The sequence below is a fragment of the Amia ocellicauda genome, chromosome 9 (genome assembly GCF_036373705.1).
Source record: "Amia ocellicauda isolate fAmiCal2 chromosome 9, fAmiCal2.hap1, whole genome shotgun sequence".
Lineage (NCBI taxonomy): Eukaryota > Metazoa > Chordata > Actinopteri > Amiiformes > Amiidae > Amia > Amia ocellicauda.
Window position 1 is genome coordinate 9,977,709 of NC_089858.1, and position 19,063 is coordinate 9,996,771.

The window sequence follows — 19,063 nt, forward strand, 5'->3', positions numbered from 1 at the left end:
CCCTTATAGTAGAGACACTGTTAAGGTACGAGAAATTATTCCAAGGTTATACAGGATCCAATGGGGGCTACGGGGAATTAAATATAATAGTTCACAGTTTAAGTGTACACATTAGCCTGGAGGAAAATAGGTATTACAGAGAAAGCTAAAATACAGCAAAAGCACCAAAGTCATTGCTGATTTTGTTGTTTAAAGAAGGAGATACAAAAATGTGCATTACCTTTCCATTCATGCAAGTGAGGAAGGGGTTGCTCAGGATGGCAAGACCTGCAAAAGAGAAATATCTTTTAAATTAATAAATAATAATCTGGAGGGTTACCTAGGCCTGTTGAACATAGACACGTTTGAACGTATGCATTCCAAGACAACCACTTTGCTGTTGAAAACTTGTCTGCATTATGAAGTTGGAGTATCCCCTCCACCTGCATCTTCATACCCTTTGGAGTCTTTCTGGTTTCTTTATGAGAGTAGGCCTCAGTGAGGAAAAAAGTCTGTGATATAAGAGTGTATAGGAAGATTTCAGTAGTGCACATATATGCTCAAGTGTCTGAACAAGATGCACCATAAATGAAGGCAGACTGGAGTTCATTCATTCATCGGCACTGGTTTCCTGCTGGGTGTAAGTTGTGTCAGACAGTAAATACCATGAAACAAAAAGCTTGTGGAGGACCTGTGTTGGACAAAGTGGCTGGCGGGTTTTCAACAGTTTGGTTCACTACAACAGTCTGGAAGCCTCAACATAAATGCATACACACTTAGCAGAATAGTTTGTGGCATTTATTTGCTATTGACTGTTGTTATGTGTGTTGTGGGTAATTCTCTTGTGTCAAATGTCAATTTAAGTTTACTTTCATGGAGTTTGAAAATGCTTTTCAGAGTGTTTTCAGGGATATGTTTTGCTCAGATAGTGTTTGAGCTCCACTGAATAAACAGCACACAAATCTTGTATGGAAGACATGCAAAAACTTACCTGGTTAATTTAATTAAATCATGTTATTAAGCAACAATTTGAATATTCACCACATCTTACCTTTGCTCTACAAATAGGCAAACCCCGTACAGGACTCTCACATTTATTCCAGCCCTTAAGAGATTTTATTTCCCCATAAAGTGAGGTTCAGCTTTTCAACCCTGCATTACTATAACTTGAGCAGACACTGCTTAAAACTGTTTTGTACTGTAATTTACAGGCGGCCTGTGTTATATAAAGCATTTGTATTTGCCAAAGCATTATCAGTTTTAATGTCTGAAAAATGTTAATGTTAAAATGCTGCAATCACATGCCAAATCCTTAATCATAGTGGCAAAGCCTAGACATTTCAGATGCTTTCTTTTAGTAGAAGTCCCAATGTAAATAAAAACGTAATTAAAATATTATTTCAAAAACCAACAAAACCAAAGATTATGCAGCCAAAACAAATGCTTTTGTTTTGTTTATTTCCAATTCCAACCGAGAGATTTGCTTTTCTCCAGTCTCGTCCAGTGCTGTATCTCTATGTACATCATATGTACACCAGCACTTCCACGGAACCTCACAAACCCATGTTCATAAGAAGATCAAATGCAGCATTTTCACATGAACATCTATTTTTTTGGTTGAAGTAAATGCACAAATGAATATACAGTGTGGAAAACCACTTTGAACACAAGCAATGAACAAAAAGCCCTGTAAAACTAAAAACTAAAAAAATTATATGCTTGACTAAAACATAGTAATATAAGTAAAGGATATTGGTAAACTTTTATCATTTAAGTAAAGTAAAACTGGGTTTTCTCTCATTTAAATGCTCAGCACACATCAAAGAGACGTCTCCCATACAGTATCGGGATGCTGTTATCTGGAGCTGTATTACGCACATCCCCAAAGAGGCGTATCCAGCCGTCCATGTGTTTAATGACTACCTCCAGGAGGATGTGTTTGATCTGGCTTTGCTTGCATTCTTATGGAGGCTATTTCTAGAAAGCAAGGATAAAGTGTACATTGTGACCGGGTGTCAATAACTATAATTAAACAATTATTGGTTGCAGCATGCAGGGTTGAACTGTAATTTTAAGAGAGAAATAAAATCATTTCCAAAACTGATGGGAGGGACAACAGACCCTGCCCTTAAATATAAGCAACTCCTAAATATAAAAACAGGGTGAATTGAATACTGGACAAATTAGCACAAACATCACTTTGTCGGGCTACAATTCACAACAGGGCCCACTTATATTGTGCCACTGCAGACCCATTTACTGTGCGTCTCTGAATAATTTCGTCTAAATTTTCCAAATGGGCGTGATGCATCTCCAGATGTATAATGACCTTTTTTAGTCGAATAATGCCCAGGGTAATGTTTAATTTATCAGTATGCGTATTCAAATTGAACTAATGAGGGTTAATAGGTGCTATTTAGAGGTCTGGCTCCCTGAATCAATCACAATGTTTCTGTTTCACATTATGCGCTTCGTAGCAAAGCAAACGTATTCAGAAACCAAGAATGCTATCTTGAAATGTACACAGGAATAGCAAACGTATGCCAAATAGCTGGCAACCGTAGTGTTTTTCAGAGGTTTATGAATGACAAAAAACAAAACAAAAAAGATTCCCCACAAGGAGGCACACAATTGGTGGAGTATCACCAGAGGTTTGGTGATTTTTAAATCAGACAGGGTTTCCTTTGCTTCTAGAGCAACAGCAGCCCCTATGAGTTGTTCTCACTTTCTCACTCAGGACTGCATTGATCCTCTATCTGATGCCCTGAGTTTGCTGTTTTCATTGTGAGAATGCAATGCGAACTACAATGCGAAAGAGATGCACACATTCTCCCATTGTACATTATGTAGGACATATATATATATGTTCTCTTCAACTCTCCTTTTGCTGGAATATGGGTGGCAGCAATGAGTCAAGTTGTTTCACAGTTTTACAAAGTCAACAGGTCCACTTATGTGTCATTCCCTGATTAACAGTGCTTTAAAGGGGTTATGTGTTAACATTTTGAAACAGGGACATATCTGAATTAGACATTCCTGAATTAAAATGTTTGTGTCTGAATTAAATACCTTCCTAGAGATTTACTACAGGAGCATGACAGCATGAAACAACTGTGATTTTGCAGAAACACTTGGAAAACATGGAGGTAGCTAAAACCTGGGCCATAGCAACCCACAGTGCAAGAGAAATATTAGGCCAGTTTGAAATACCAGTTATGCTGCTTACAAATCTTTACTTATCATGATATGACCTTCTTCACAGGAGATAGATAACAGTAAATAATAATATTCTCCCATTCTGCTTGGAACCAACAGAATAACATCTCTGTGAAAGGAAAGAGCAAATATGTCATTGAACTGTACATCTCTGTAGATTTGACTATTGGGGTTTCATTTTGTTATTTGTTATACACTGTTAATTATTTTGTCCCACCACTATACACTAAACTGCAAAATGTCACATTTGAATGTTGCAATATAGCAACACATGAAACCAGAGGTAGACATCCCAGGGTTAAAAAGATGCAGTACCAAAAAGACAGACAGAAGGTGAGTAATAATTACAAGTCATCGGAACAAAACATGACCATGACAAGCACACAGCATTAATACCCCAGTGCAGGTTTATGATACTCCATCCAGGTGTGTCTACCTTTTTACCACCGTCAAGAGCGATTGAAAGTTCAGCCACTAACACTATTAAAGGCAAGGGTTCACCATACTGTGACAGTGATTGACAGCATGAAAGAGATGGTTTTGATACATAGCATGAAAGCAGGAGAAGGTCTTTATAGGTCAAGAAAAATGTAGAAGTCTCCCTGAAATGTCTAGAAAAAATCCTCCTAAACAGCTGTCTTTTGGGTATATATGTCTCTTTGAGTACCAAAGTGTGGCTTTTTGGAGTGCTCTGATAATAGTTACTATGGTTTTCAAATTTAATTACTAGCATTAATAATAATAATCTAGAGTCTTTCTGGTTTTCTACTATGCAGCTAGTCATTGACTGGTTTTCAAAGTGAAGTGCTTAAAACACACCTTAAAACACATGCTGTAGACCAATCCAAGGTCTCTCTCAGTTTGTCTGAGGGCACTTTTTGTGAGAAACCATTGTAAGTATTCTTGACAAATTGTTCTACAATATGATTCCAAAACTAATCATTAAGACATTACTCTGAGACATTATTTCTAAAAGATATCATATTTATGATCATAAAGATGGCTATTCTGAAAGAATATCTCACTTTTCATTTACATGCATGTTTTATAATGATGTGGTGCAGATATTTCATATAGATTTTAATTCCCCTTTTTAGAACTATTTCAATGGACAGGATGGATAATTTCCTTAGTTTTTACCTGTTCTCATCTATGATCAGAATGGATTATACTGATATAATGAAATGCTTTCATGAAAAGAAAAAAAGGACAAATAATACAAATAACAAATATTTTTTTTTGCATCCATGTTTGATTCTTCTTCTCTCACAGGCTGTAATCCTATTTGTTTGTTGAACTGCAGAGTAATGAGTAATGTGGGAAAACTGAGCGCGTAACCCATTCCATATTAACTTATCACACATCTGGAAATAAAACTTTACATGTTAATAACTTTGAAATTCTGCTTAAAAATAATCTTCAGTCTTTGTATTAATTAAAAGCAAATGCTTAGATGCTCACAAAGTCTCTGTGTTTAAATAGATTCAGATTTGAAATATTGATCTCTGACAAATGCTGGTTTGTAATTCCACTGAATGAAATCTTGGCTTGAAGGAAAAATAGAAAGCCCTAACATAATTGAAGAAATGCACTTTCCTTGAGATATTTATCTTGTGTTACTGGCATTAGTGGACTGGCCGCACTTTGCCAGCATGATTCAAAGTCCAGGGCCATTTTTTAGTCCAAGTACATCCCTGGTTACTGGGATACTGTAGTAAACAACATATCTTATAATGACTGCAAAATTCAGTAAACATTAATTCAGTTTACAGAAGCCTGTGTCTCTAATGAGTCATAGTAGTAAAAATGGACAATAAAACATCCTTGATGTATTAAAGTTGCTGAAATTATACATTTTGGTCAATTGACTGTCAAAGTAAGGAAACTCAATTCACTGTAGAAATAATGGCCTTCAATTTAAGTCAAACTGTCACAAAATTCATGGCATGCAAGTGACACATTACAGAGTGTATTTTCCTGTATAATCACAGTGTCTGAATTTAAAACTATGATTTCATGAAAATAGTGTACAGACAACTATGCAGTTTATTCTTGCATCATTTATTTTTGTTGTTGGTAATTGTTGATTGTGCATCCTACTGAAAGAACAGGTACGGCTGTCTTTGGTCTCCATCAGCACTGGCACATATAATACAGACATCATAAGTGTAGTCACAGAAAATTTGCTCTAGGTTATACTTTTCAGGCCATGACCTTTCATAATTATTAATTAATGAAGTCAGAGTGCTCATCAACTCTTTTTGCAGTTGTTATGGAGCAACATGCAACAGTAGAAGCGAAGCTAATACAAGTTGCAGGTTTGGGCATTTTATTCAATGGACTACTTAGTTAATCTCCAATATTATTTAAAGCAGAATATTCTATGTTGTCAGGATATTCTTAAAAATCTAAAGAAAATAAATGTACCTGCCCCTTCTCCCCCAGCTGAAGGTAAATAAGTGTATAATAACTGGGGCTGGCCAACATTTGGGTTTTCAACATTGCATCAATGGAGTACCTAAGATCTGTCAGTCTACTGCATGTGACAAATATTGTCTCCAGTATAACTATTTCACATATCACATTCAACTTCAAGCTATGGTCAATACATTGCATATGCATTTCCTATTGACGTCACAATTATTTAGCATGCTTAGGTTTTATATATATATATATATATATATATATATATATATATATATATATATATATATATATATATATATATATCTCAACAACGAACTGAAAATTAACGTTAACTGGTAACCACGCAATCCAATTAAGCATTTCTTTGAAAAAAGTTGGGGAGAATAAACCATGCCAATGCAAACACCTTCGTGCAATTGTCATCCTCTGACCCTAACTGACACAACACCATAGGAAGCTGCTGCCACATGATTGATTTTCGAATATCTGCAGCCATCTGGGACATTTTTAAAACTTATATAATATCTGAAAACACAAGAATCTTACTAGAGAAAGATGCAAGTGTTCGGTTTCATGAACAGCGTTGCCCTGCAACAGAAAGGTACTTTATTTTCCATTCAATGTTTGTGTTTCCTCCAATTTGCGTTTTTGCTTATTAACCGCATCATCATCATCATCATCATCATCACTTTAAGGATATGAAATGTACCAATGTTTGTATAACTTTCCCAACACTGCTGCGCGCCGCGCACCAGATAAGCGCATGCATTGCTCCACCACTGTGTTAAAGTTGTTGTTTTTGCAATACTTACAGATAAATAAACACACCATTTTTAAATGCTAATGCCCAAGAGTTCCGGCATTATCTTCAGGCATTGGCTACATCTAAAAATATCCTATTTTTTCTGTCGGTTCACTGATTTGCTCTCTGCAGGTCTCCCATGCTCTGCAGCGGGATAGGGGATGAATGGCGAGGTTGTGCCTGTGCGCCCTGCCCCTAGAGGCAGTATATATCGGCCCATTACAACCAGTGTTTGCTGTAACCGGACACCTGGGGCAGTGGAGCCAAAGCCCCAGTCACTGACTGAAAACCATTTAAAAGGCAAAAGGATGAGCTTTACGCTTCCAACTTTTCATTTCAACCCCCCCAGCTACCAGTCTTTTCTGCAATCAAACGATCCCAAATCCGGATTGGCATAAATGCATAAATTACAGGGAACATCAGAAGAAAAACACTCGTGGAAACTTCCCGTCAAACTCTCCTCCAGAGTGTAGGATTTGATGTTGGGCTGGCTAGGCAGAACTGTAGGAGAACTTCTTTCTGGACCATTTTTGCAAAGCGTATCCAATGCGTAAGAAGGCAGTCGGTGCTTTCTGTCCCTTAGCTACGGAGTCACGTTGTGATTAAAGGCTCAGGTGTTTGACTGCCGGGACAAATGAATACAAATGAATTTAGGGACCCGAAGGAGAGATTGCAGAACCTCTCAACTCGCTACAAAGTAAGTGTGATGTTGCATTCATTGGGGGATGCTGTGTGATATGCGGTGGAAATAGAACTGGCACCTTATTAGAAAATGTAAAACAGAACAACCACAATAATAATAATGCATACCTTGAATGTGATATATCTTCATTCGAGTGAAAACTGCCTATGTGCATATTTGAGAAACACAAAACAAACACAAATGTCTTAAGAAATGAATGAATGAATGAATGAATGCATATATCTCATGTTAACGCATCGGATTTGTACCTGACTACTGGGTGCCGCTGCAGATGCTAGGTAGACATTGAACATGCACGGCGTTTTTCAGGGCACAGCTTGCACTATGAGGAGTGCATACATTGCGCTTACTACCTTGAAAATAGAGTTCATGTCAGTGTGGACTTGTTCAGATCCTGGCCCTGCAATAGTTTTCCATTAGAGACAGTTGAGGGCGACAGAGAGAAGTCGTTTCCATGTCCGGATCCCCCTCGTCTCCTTGGCTGGCCTGAAAACGCATTTGAGCTCCGTCTGCGGTCTGCTCGCTCGCCGAGGGGCGCATCGCCGGGTCGTGTGGAGCCGCAGCCCCTCTCGCATGGAGCGCGACGCCCGCACAGCGCCAGTGCACCGCGGCCGGGCGACGGGGGCGCATCATGTGTTAAAGCCATTTTAGTCGTTTTGTGACGTTGACAAAAGTTGTAGGGACCCGCTGGGATGGAAATCAAACGCATATTGACCGTAAATGGGGACTGCTGTGAAAAATCACAAGACAGCATGAAGTAACCGTGATGGAGCCGGATAATGCCCCGGACTCCAAACTCAGACCAGCTGGAGTCGGGGGGTGAGTAGAAAGTACCCGCTTCACGGCAGCCAGCGCAGCCGGACAGAGCCTGTCTGCAGTTTCTTGTGAAAAGCAACCATTTCGTAGCTCCTTAAACATTTACACCCGAGTTGTGCTGTGTCTTGTCACTTAGATGAACAATTCTGTTGGTGACATTGACAAATCAGTAAGCAGGCACGTCCGTGTTTCTTGAACGATGCTGTTTTTACCGCTACATCGAAATTGTGCGAACTATTCACGATTTAATAAAACAATTAGGCATTAACAGAGGTGCTTTCGTTTTTACAAATCTGCCTGCCAATCCTGTTAAATAAGGGGTTCAAATGAAATGTAAATGCAACTGACATAAAGAGCAAATAATAATATTAATAATAATACTAATAATAATATAGTGATGATTTAGAACCATTATTGAAATATGTAATTATGTAATTATAATTAATAATTAGAAATACATTTTAAGTGCGTATTTAATGCTTTTTAACCACGTAATAACAAAAGGTGAACAGAATTAGACGTTTCTTTAAAACCACCATGAGAAAAAAGAGGAGTGTGGTAATTTAGCGACGGTCCCACACTGTGCACCGCCACAGCGCCCTGTCAAATGCAGCAAAGTGAGCGCAGAGTCTCAGTGTGGATGTATCTGTTTAACCACTGTGCAGAGCCCACCTTTAATTCAGTATTTCTATATCTGTCTCTATACACACATCTTACATTGCGGGACTATTCAAGCATTGTGTTAGACTCGAGCTACGGCGCATTGGATGTTTTCTTTGGAGTTAGAGAAGAGGTATGTTGCAGGATTGTGATGCGGAAAGCCCAAAATGAAGTTCAGCATGTAAAACATGACACGTAAGGAGAAAACATGCCTAGCAGTCAAGCCGAGAAGGTTTTAACATGATTGTAACTAAGCTCTGTGGCCGTAGCACTGGGATGCGGCTCTGGTTTGGTTTGGGAGTAAATCACTCGCTGCAGGAGCCGGAGGGAAAATGATCCACAAGACTTTTCTCAGCCCAGCTGCAGACTCGCAGACAAGCACGTTGCCATCATGAAATGCTAACTATTGCGATTTTTTCACAAAGCACCTCATTTCTGCTGAGGCTTACATTTTGAAATGAGTCATTGTAACTAATTCTATTCATAAATTAAAAAAAAAAAAAAACAACATCTGATAGATAACTATATTTGACCATTTCTAGCACCTTACGTCCATGACGTTTTTACTTGGCTGATTATGTATGTAATGTGTGTGTGTTGTTGTTGTTGTTGAAGATATGAGTATAATAGTGGGAACCACTGAAGTCGGCTGTGCAGAATATTTGACACACGAAACCCTGGACTTGACAACGATGCAGATGTGTAACATGTTCATAACATCTGGATGCCGGTGACCGCTATACACTGTAACCTGATAGCCTGTGGAATGTACTGAGTCCGCTAGGTGTCGCAGTTCCCTGTTTATGGCAGAGGTGTCCCTGACCCTTGATATGAGGAGTCATCATAATGGATATCATAATTGTACCTTTCTTTATAAGAGGAAGTGTAGGAGAACAGCCTTACATGTTGTATTTTGTGTTTAGTTTATATTGATTATTTATTAGTCATCTATAATCCTCTCGGCTTGTTCTATGTATTATTATTATACTTACACTGTAACCGATTTGAAAATGATGCAGTTCACCTTTTTATTACTATTTGTTGTATTTGAAATAGTATGTCTTTTTAAGCTTTATAATGGGTACATTGTTTAAAATGTGCTGAGCTAAAGCAGAATCACTGCTTCATCATTGCGTAACTGGTATAAATTATATTAATTTTGCTTTTTGTAGCTAGATATCTCTCCTTACATCTGATTTTAATATGTAGTTTTAATCTAAATGTATTAAGTTATACATTTATTGTATTACTTCTGGGAGGGCTGGGCAGTAGAGGGCAGGGGGGTGCTGTCAGAGGCCCCAATAAGAGGGAGTTCTGCAGGGGAATACATGAAAGGGGCTTCATGCTGCTTTTTCTTTCACTGCCCCTGTGTCTGGGAACTGCAGGGATTTTCCACTAGGTGTTTAGAATATAGAGCAACAGGTAGCACTTAATCTGTGACAGGGGTGTGTGCATCAGCAATGTGGGGGTCCCTGGAATTCCCAAACCTCATGTTTTGAGCTGAAGGTTAAAAAAAAGCCCTGGGTTACAATGGGTCAAAGTGTTCTTTTTATTCTTTGCCCTAGACTGAACTGAAGGTCAGCCTACCTCCTGTGATATCTCATTACAATACACTCTGATACTCTGCTCTGTTTTCTGACACAGATATTTTTGGCCATTTGGTTGGCTGGCACGTTTTTATATACTCTTTAACCTTTTCCCGCCAAGGCAAATTATCTGGAATTATCCCCAGGTTAAAGGCAAAGTACTTAAATTGGTACTGTTGAGTAAATCAACCAGGAAGAAGAACAGATAGGAGCTTGAAAATATTTCCCCTTAATACTGTTTAGATTAGTCAAGCATATGAATTGGATCCCAACCTTGGGTTGCAACCAAACAGCTGGACAGCTAATTTAAGCTTTACTTACCAAGCTGGGCTCAGCTGTTGCGAATGGGAAGTTCAGAGAATTCCTTATAATGGTTTGAGGGGCATAATTATCTGTCAAAAGCAAGTAAAAGTTTCAGCTGTACATTGTATTGGCTAGCTATGTATGTGCCAGCAGTGCTGGTTAAAGGTCTGTAACAACATCACTTTCCCATCGTGCCTGGAGTTCTGTAATGGTTATTATGAGAAAAGGTGAATAGTCATATTCCTGTCCAACCCATTCCTTTCAGTTGAACAATAGGCTTTTTAAAAATAAATTATACCTTACAGTTTTAAACTCATAGGTCAGGCAACCTTTATAATGAATTAGATTTTGGTATGGCAGTTTGTACCATGTTTTGACAACAGGGAAAACAAGGACCCTAATGACTGACAGCCTAATGCTGGAAAAGGATTGTTTTCTCCCCCTCTTATTTCATGCATAGCAACTAAAAAGAATACACAGACTGGTAAGTATGGGAAAAAATGACAAAGATCTAAAATATGCTGAGTAACATTTCCCTGAATCTGGTGATACCAAACTCGGCTACAAGGAGCTGTGGTTATCCTTGTGGTTTTCTGTTTGCTATGCTCGAAATGGCTGGGGCTTTCCTTGGCTCTCCGTGTCTCCCGAGGACAATTGACTGCAGCAAGCCTCTAGAGTGGGGAGTGGAGGGGGTCGGGGGGGAGTGAGGAGGTGAGGATGGAGCTGGAAGTATAGCTGTAAATAAAGACGTATGTTTAGGCTTCCTAAATGCATGCAGCTGTGTGAAGCTCTGTCTGATATGGGGCCATTTATTACTGACTGCCAAGCACTGTGGATATCCCCACCCCCTTCTTTTGGTGGAAGTTAATGTCAACCAGGTTGACCTTAAAAGTGAGAGAGTATAGATTTTCACCAAAATAGGAGCGGAAAAAAATGGAAACAATATCACGTTTGTATATAGGCTATATACAGTACTGTGGAAAAGTTTTTGGCAGGTGTGAAAAAATGCTGTAAAGTAAGAATGCTTTCAAAAATAGACATGTGAATAGATTATATTTATCAATTAACTAAATGCAAAGTGAGTGAACAGAAGAAAAATCAAATCAATATATGGTGTTACCACCCTTTGCCTTCAAAACCGCATCAATTCTTCTAGGTACACTTGCACACAGTTTTTGAAGGAACTCGGCAGACATCTTGGAGAACTAACCACAGTTCTTCTGTGGATTTAGGCAGCCTCAGTTGCTTCTCTCTCGTCATGTAATCCCAGACAGACTCGATGATGTTGAGATCAGGGCTCTGTGGGGGCCATACCATCACTTCCAGGATTCCTTGTTCTTCTTTACGCTGAAGATAGTTCTTAATGACTTTTGCTGTATGTTTGGGGTTGTCGTCATGCTGCAGAATAAATTTGGGGCCAATCAGATGCCTCCCTGATGGTATTGCATGATGGATAAGTATCTGCCTGTACTTCTCAGCATTGAGGAGACCATTCATTCTGACCAAATCCCCAACTCCAATTGCAGAAATGCAGCCCCAAACTTGAAAGGAACCTCCACCATGCTTCACTGTTGCCTGCAGACACTCATTCATGTACTGCTCTCCAGCCCTTCGGCGAACAAACTGCCTTCTGCTACAGCCAAATATTTCAAATTTTGACTCATCAGTCCAGAGCACCCGCTGCCATTTTTCTTCACCCCAGTTCCTTTGTTTTCGTGCAAAGTTGAGTCTCTTGGCCTTGTTGCGACGTTGAAGGTATGGCATTTAGACCACAAGTCTTTCATGAAGGCCACTTCTGACCAGACTTCTCCGGACAGTAGATGGGTGTACCAGGGTCCCACTGTTTTCTGCCAGTTCTGAGCTGATGGCACTGCTGGACATCTTGCGATTGCCAAGGGAAGGAGCATGATGTGTCTTTCATCTGCGACCACTGCGTCTACGGTCCTCAACGTTGCCCGTTTCTTTGTGCTTCTTCAAAAGAGCTTGGACAGCACATCTGGAAACCCCTGTTTGCCTTGAAATGTCTGCCTGGGAGAGACCTTGCTGATGCAGTAGAACTACCTTGTGTCTTGTTGCTGTGCTCAGTCTTGCCATGGTGTAGGACTTTTGACAGTAAACTGTCTTCAGCAACCTCACCTTGTTAGCTGAGTTTGGCTGTTCCTCACCCAGTTTTATTCCTCCTACACAACTGTTTCTGTTTCAGTTAATGATTGTGTTTCAACCTACATATTGAATTGATGATCATTAGCACCTGTTTGGTATAATTGTTTAATCATACACCTGGCTATATGCCTACAAAATCCCTGACTTTGTGCAAGTGAACCTAGAAGAATTGATGCTGTGAAGGCAAAGGGTGGTCACACCAAATATGGATTTGATTTCAATATGTCTTCTGTTCACTCACTTTGCATTTTGTTAATTCATAAATATAATCTATTAACATGTTTATTTTTGAAAGCATTCTTACTTTTTAACAGTTCTGTATATACATTTTGTACAGGCTTTTTGAATAAACTTACCTCAAATATATAGAGTCCAATGATCAAATTCCATTGAAGGATGATTTTCATAATCCCATAATGCAACATTTCAATGTGGAGAATTGCGAGCAACAAGATAGTTCGTGAATTTTCACAACCAAATGTTTGCACTCACAAATGTGTGTTTCATGGACACATCCTGGAAACAATAATGTCACAATGTACTTCAGAAGTCTTAAGTTTAAAGTTTAGCATCAGAGTGACTTCAATAAGTATTTATTTTCCAAGCCGGAAGGTTTCGCCACAGTTTGTTGTGGTATCCAAATAACAACACTGACCATTTGTGTTCATGTGGTATTGTGCACCATATTGCAGTGCTTTTCTTGAAGGTCATTTCTCCGTTATAAAAGTATTTATTTAATCTTAAATCCAAAAACATACAACAGGACCTGCTGAAAAAACATTTTTCTGTTAATGTCATTCCATTTTAAATACTTTGTAATCACTTTTTTACCCTTAGCATTGATGGTACAAGAAAACAATATTCAAATTAGCAGGGAGATTTAGATCATATCAAATTTGATTTAGAGCAGCTTTAAAAATGCATGAGTCACCTCGCAATTAAAGCATCGGATTGCACCAAAGATGATAAGAAACTTTTGGAGACTGTTATGCAACTGCAAACAGCTGTTTCTGTGAGGGGGAGGTGATAACCCCACATACAGACATTACTAAAGATTAACCAGTCCCGTATTTCACTGGAAGTTGTATTGTTTACAGAGCTTTTCTGAGAAGAAGAATCAATGCCAGATATGTTCTTCCAATTAAAATATATATTAAAAGGACATGTATGATCATTGATATGTATTCTATGCCTTCAATCTACATGGTACCTAATATACAGCTCATTTAAAAGCAATATTACTACTGCGACCAAGTTAAACTCTGACATCAGTCAAACTGTAGGTCAAGTAAAAAGTCAAGTACTTTTTAAATATGTCTCAAAGGTAGATGCACAGGTATTTCATAGAATTGTATTTCATTTGTATTTCTCTGAGAGATAAAGTAGAACTGTATCATATCCTAAGCTGAGACTCAATTAATATCGCTATATTTATATTGATATTGAAACTATCATGTATTTGTTTTGTTACGTATTAATACAATTGTAAATTGGAAAGATATTGTCTCCTGGATTGCAGTTATGATTGACTGATACAAATGCACACACTTCTCTACAGATAATTACAGTTATCAGCATTGCTACAAGGAGACACCAGTCAAATATTTCTTGTCATGTCTGCTCTGAGTCCATACCAGAGGGGATCCTCAGCATCACCTCTTCATCAGACAGATAAGTGTCCTGATGATTCTCAGTAGCAACGTTGACAAATCCAAGCATCAAATCACACACGCAGAGAAGTGATACTCTTTGATGTAATCCTATGGGTTAACCAAAGGAGAAACGATCGGATAAAGACAGGCTTCTGAAAATCATTATCGAGAACAGCATTATCTTTTGTTCAGATTATTCTAGTTCACTTGTAGGGGTGTATTGTTTGCTCTCTTGACCTTGTTAGCAAGACTCCAGCTGGTTTGTACTTTGCCTTACACATGTGTACCCTTGAAATAACCTCAAAAAGAAAACATGGAACTGGTCTACTCAGCCTGTTTTAGCTTATGAAATAAGCAGACTCTCCCTCCCTCTTATTATTTTGTACACCTGTAGTTTAGTTTGGAAAATGTGTTCAAGATCGGTTCCTTCAAGACAAGTGAATTACATAACAGTTGATCTTCGGTTTGCCAATAATTGTACTGTGAGATTGACAATGGGTTATTAAGCAGAAAATAACAAAGATAACAGAAGCACAACTCAATTATAATCAACTCAATTATGATTTACTTTAATTTCAGTTTTTAAGGTTGCCTGTACAGTCATTTTGAGTATTGTTGCCTTTATTATTGGCATAGAGTTAAATGAAGTATATTCAAGTGTTAAATGTGATTGTTGTATGCACCTAAAATAATGAGCTTTTTTCATGTTTCTTTCTTTTTCTTTCTATCTTCACAGGAGAGCCTTAATTCTCTGTACTGTTTTGTATTGTACTTGTTACCTGGGACTTGCACAAGTACATTCTGAAGGTAAGAATTTTTTTAAACTCCCATATTTAAATGATTTACTCACATCCTAGATATGATCAGGTCTAATAATAAAGTATGAACATTCTTGAAACGTATGTCCACTGTTGAAGTCTGTGCCTATAACAATAGTGAAGAAAATATCCAGTGAAAGCAGTGTCAATGAAAACAATGAGCTTTTCTTATCCATCGCTGTAATTATTCCCAAATTATGATTGCACAATTTCAATCACAGCATTGCTTTATCTTAAGGCAATAATTATTCCAAGACTGCTTTCCCATTTAGATGAAATTAAGTCCCTCAGCTTTGGATATATATTTTACTTGCTGAGATAGATGTCTGTTGCACAAGTATCAAGGTTTTCCCCGGCTAACATGAAGCAAAAAAAATAAAAAAGAAGGTCTGAAAGCCAGGGGAAGGGAATGTGGTCTTGGGTTTGGTTTGGCCTGGCCTTGACGTCGCAGAAGCTACAGTTTGGGTTTTGGCAGGCGTTGTCAAATTTCCTTTGTATTTAAGCCATTCGATTTTATCCCAGGGATTACCCAGAGTATCGGATGCTTTTTTGGTGTGTCTTCACCATTATGGTTATATCTGTACCCAACTTAGCATGCTGTAGCAAAGGTATTTTCTTGGTGAATTTTGAATCACTGCAAACCAACAAACAAACGGAATAAATAAATTCATAATTAAAGGCAGTCACAAATTTTAGAGGCATGTCATTAGCAGAATAAAGCTTCAAATTGCAATACTGCAGGAGGCACTAGCAGCCTTTAAAATAATGTAATCTACTAGTCTCGCACTGTTGTAATCTTGTGTTTTTTTGTCATTTTTCAGTCATGAAATCAATTCAAACCATAATAATCCTTAGCCGAAGTTCCCTTACTACACTTTTCTTGTTTTCAGCCCCAGTAACAACCAGACTCACAGTATCATTTATGCCCTCACATTACATTCTCACAGGCTTGCCAAAGACAGGAATCCCAGTAAATCTGATCTAAATAAGACACCCATTCATGTTGTTTTAATGTTAGTGTTATGGAATAATAGGATTATAACCTAATCTTCCCATTAGGGCAAAATTGAATTCTCAAGCATTATTGTGAAATATTCCAGCTGACATCAGTTAAGATATTTTATTGATATCTTGGACCAGGCTTGACAAACACTTGGAAGGCCTTATGTAATTTGTGCCCAGGAGGAAAATTCTATCAAAATGTTATTTTTGAAGCTTTAAAGTAGCTGTAGTAAGGTGCTTCCTAATTGGCATGTAACTTGAACATGTTCTTAGGTAAAATAAGATGGTCCATTGCGTGACCCTAAGTGACACGCTTCAGGTGCTATAGGACAGAACTTGATTGAGATAGTGTTCTAAACCTCGAAATGTATGAATAGGGAAAGGTAACAATTGTATTAATTTTAATTGTTTATTAGTTGGATATTTATGTACATTTACCAGAAATCAGAAAGACACTTTTTTTTTTTTATTCCATTTACTCAATATAATACATATAAAACCTGTTTTCATCTTCTGTTTCAATGGTGGCCCAAGGACCCCCATCAATGTTTTACTTGATTAGATAGTTCTCGATCCTGACCTTTGTTAATAAATGTTACTGATTAACATGTGCCCTGTGACCTGCCTGAAATCTTGCACTGGATAGGTTCAATATTGCAAAGTAATTTGCAGTTTGAATCCTTATTGTTTTTTGTGTGCGTGAATGACCCTCGGTGCTGGTGTTAAACTGTCAACAACTATTTCTGTTATTAATGAGTTGACATTTCACCTTTCCACTCAAAGTGAAACGATCTTAAGTGGATGAAAGTGCGTAGCATTGCAGCTCACCTCCTCCAGTAGATCAGAGCTTTTTTTACACCCGTTGCCTCAGTGCCTTTGGTTACATCTTTTCACGCCAGCTCCCTCACTCCTTTTGAACATTTTTCAGCATTGTGGAGGAAGCGCTTGTGGTGTGTCACTCTAGACAGCTGGTAATGTATTAGAAGGGAATTTTCTTCCAGCCACTTCACCTCTGGATAGCCTCACTTTCAGTCTGCTTTTCACTCATGTTCTTTGAAAGAAATTACAGCAGTGTGGATATTTCCCTTTTTGTCCTCCACTGATCTTTACATGTGGGTGGGTGAGGATTTGTCCAGTTTTACTCTATGGATGCCAATCACACGGTCTTCTAGAGACATTGTAATGCACAGCGTTGGATTGGTCACCTTGGTGTTCAGGACCGGCTCACAGATACAGGATAAAGTTACCTCTTCGGTGAAGCTTAATTATATAGCTCCATTCACTCTGTCTGGACAGCTCTGTTGAAGTCATTTCCAGAAATAGTAATGTGGGCAGGGATTTGTTTTGTGATTTTTGTGTCTTGTTGGAGCGTTTCCAATCTCTTAAGACATGTACAGTATAATATAGGCTATGGACTCCTGAGATGACTCTAGTGGAGATGACCGCATGATGCTCTTTGATGAGGTCCGTGGAGAATGCGCAGTCCCCTGTTCCTCATGATATGAAACTTATCAAGGCTCAGATTCCCATCAAAAGACAAATGGGGACTATTATATTGTCATCCTTGTTTATGTAAAGATCTCGAGAGTTCACCCACAGGCATGTGAAACCCAGGTGTTGAGTAAACTCTTCAGCACAGCGCAGCACACGATGAGAGAATGCCTCCCGGAATTTCACAGAGCTTTGTGGGCTCTTGGAGCTTTAGACTGAGACACCACCAGTACATTAGCCCGAATGTAAAGCGTCTATTAATTCGAGCTTGATTAGTATAAAATGAGAGAAATGCAGTTGATAACAACCATTTGGAACACTCATTTCTTTTACATTTTCCAGAGATTAATTTGTTTCTGAGCAGCTGCAAGTACAGCTTAGTCACATTGTAACCACAGTCTTGTGCCAAATCAGCAAATTAGAGAAGCGATACTAGTAACTCCCAGTATATGCTGTTAAATGTCTTCTTTGCCATGATTTATGGAGACAGTTCAGTTTAGGTCTTTATTATAATTCAAAGCCTGTTTATTGCTTTTTACTTTTAAAATGCCTGACAATAAACCCTGTAATCTGTTCGGCCTCAGCGTTTCCATGTGGGGTTCCTTCAGACACAATATGTAACTATCTTTGGCTTTATATGAAACCACAAACAATATTTTACACAAAAGGTTGAACGTATGAATAAAATGCATAATTCAATAACAGAAAAACAGGCTGTACGTATTTAATGAAGAATGGAAATGCAAACCACTTAATACAAGTTTCTGGCCACAATCCAACAACACAATACTTGTTATGTAAGATTGCTAGGAATGGCTGACATAGATAGACAGTAGTCTGAGGCTGAATCACAGAAGTAAATCTTTGGTTGGTGCTAATCAGGGAGTGATACATGATATTCTTAGACTTTTTTCTGTATTGTCACCTTTGAGTTGAGGTTTCACATTATCCAGGCTGCACAGGTCCTTATCTCCGCTGGCTCAGGACCGGGACATTCCTTACCAAAAACGTTTCTGTCTCCAGTCCTCTGTAGGCTAACACTGCTTCCTCCCTATGCTGAGTCTGTGTGGCATTTTACCATTTCTATTTGCCAGGTCCTGCCAACAATTTCATTCGTTTTTTTTCCATTTCAGCATCTCTAATAAGATGTGGTTGTGGGATTCAAGCTTCTAGCTCCGGGAGCCAAGAACCATCCTTGTTATGTGCTGTGAGGGTGTTGAGTCAGCACATTATTCCGCCTTCAAACACACAGGCACAACAATGTGGCCTTAACACTTCGAAAGCAGAAAACGATCTGAAATTATTTGATGTCTGGATTGGCACCGAAATTGTCCTGCACCAGCATTCCCTGTTTGTGTTGTCCATGCAGCATTTCGCGTTGCAGAAGGCGTGGACAATATATGAGTCCTGTGTAATTAATCCATTTTAGTCTGGAGGGCTGAGCC

At 38.6% G+C, this 19,063-nt stretch overlaps 2 protein-coding genes across 7 annotated transcripts in view; one reads left to right on the forward strand and one right to left on the reverse strand.

The window, feature by feature from the left end:
• The window catches only part of psmd5 (proteasome 26S subunit, non-ATPase 5), a 65,804-nt gene extending 58,209 nt beyond the window's left edge, over positions 1-7,595 (reverse strand). For 2 of the 3 annotated variants that reach the window (XM_066713055.1, XM_066713058.1), the window contains exons 1-2: positions 6,435-6,468; positions 221-267 (exon numbers count right to left, since the gene is read on the reverse strand). In XM_066713055.1, the coding sequence (XP_066569152.1) occupies positions 221-267; positions 6,435-6,453 (66 nt within the window). In that variant the 5' untranslated portion in view covers positions 6,454-6,468. Of the gene's footprint in view, positions 1-220; positions 268-6,434; positions 6,469-7,480 lie in introns of those variants that run through there. The other variant, XM_066713056.1, reaches the window with a different exon arrangement.
• The window catches only part of LOC136758560 (collagen alpha-1(XXVII) chain B), a 126,656-nt gene continuing 114,253 nt past the window's right edge, over positions 6,661-19,063 (forward strand). Inside the window, exons 1-2 of one of the 4 annotated variants that reach the window (XM_066713053.1) lie at positions 6,661-7,121; positions 15,044-15,114. In XM_066713053.1, coding sequence (XP_066569150.1) covers positions 7,069-7,121; positions 15,044-15,114 — 124 coding nt within the window. In that variant the 5' untranslated portion in view covers positions 6,661-7,068. Of the gene's footprint in view, positions 7,122-7,680; positions 7,947-8,552; positions 8,737-15,043; positions 15,115-19,063 lie in introns of those variants that run through there. The other 3 variants (XM_066713051.1, XM_066713052.1, XM_066713054.1) reach the window with 3 other exon arrangements.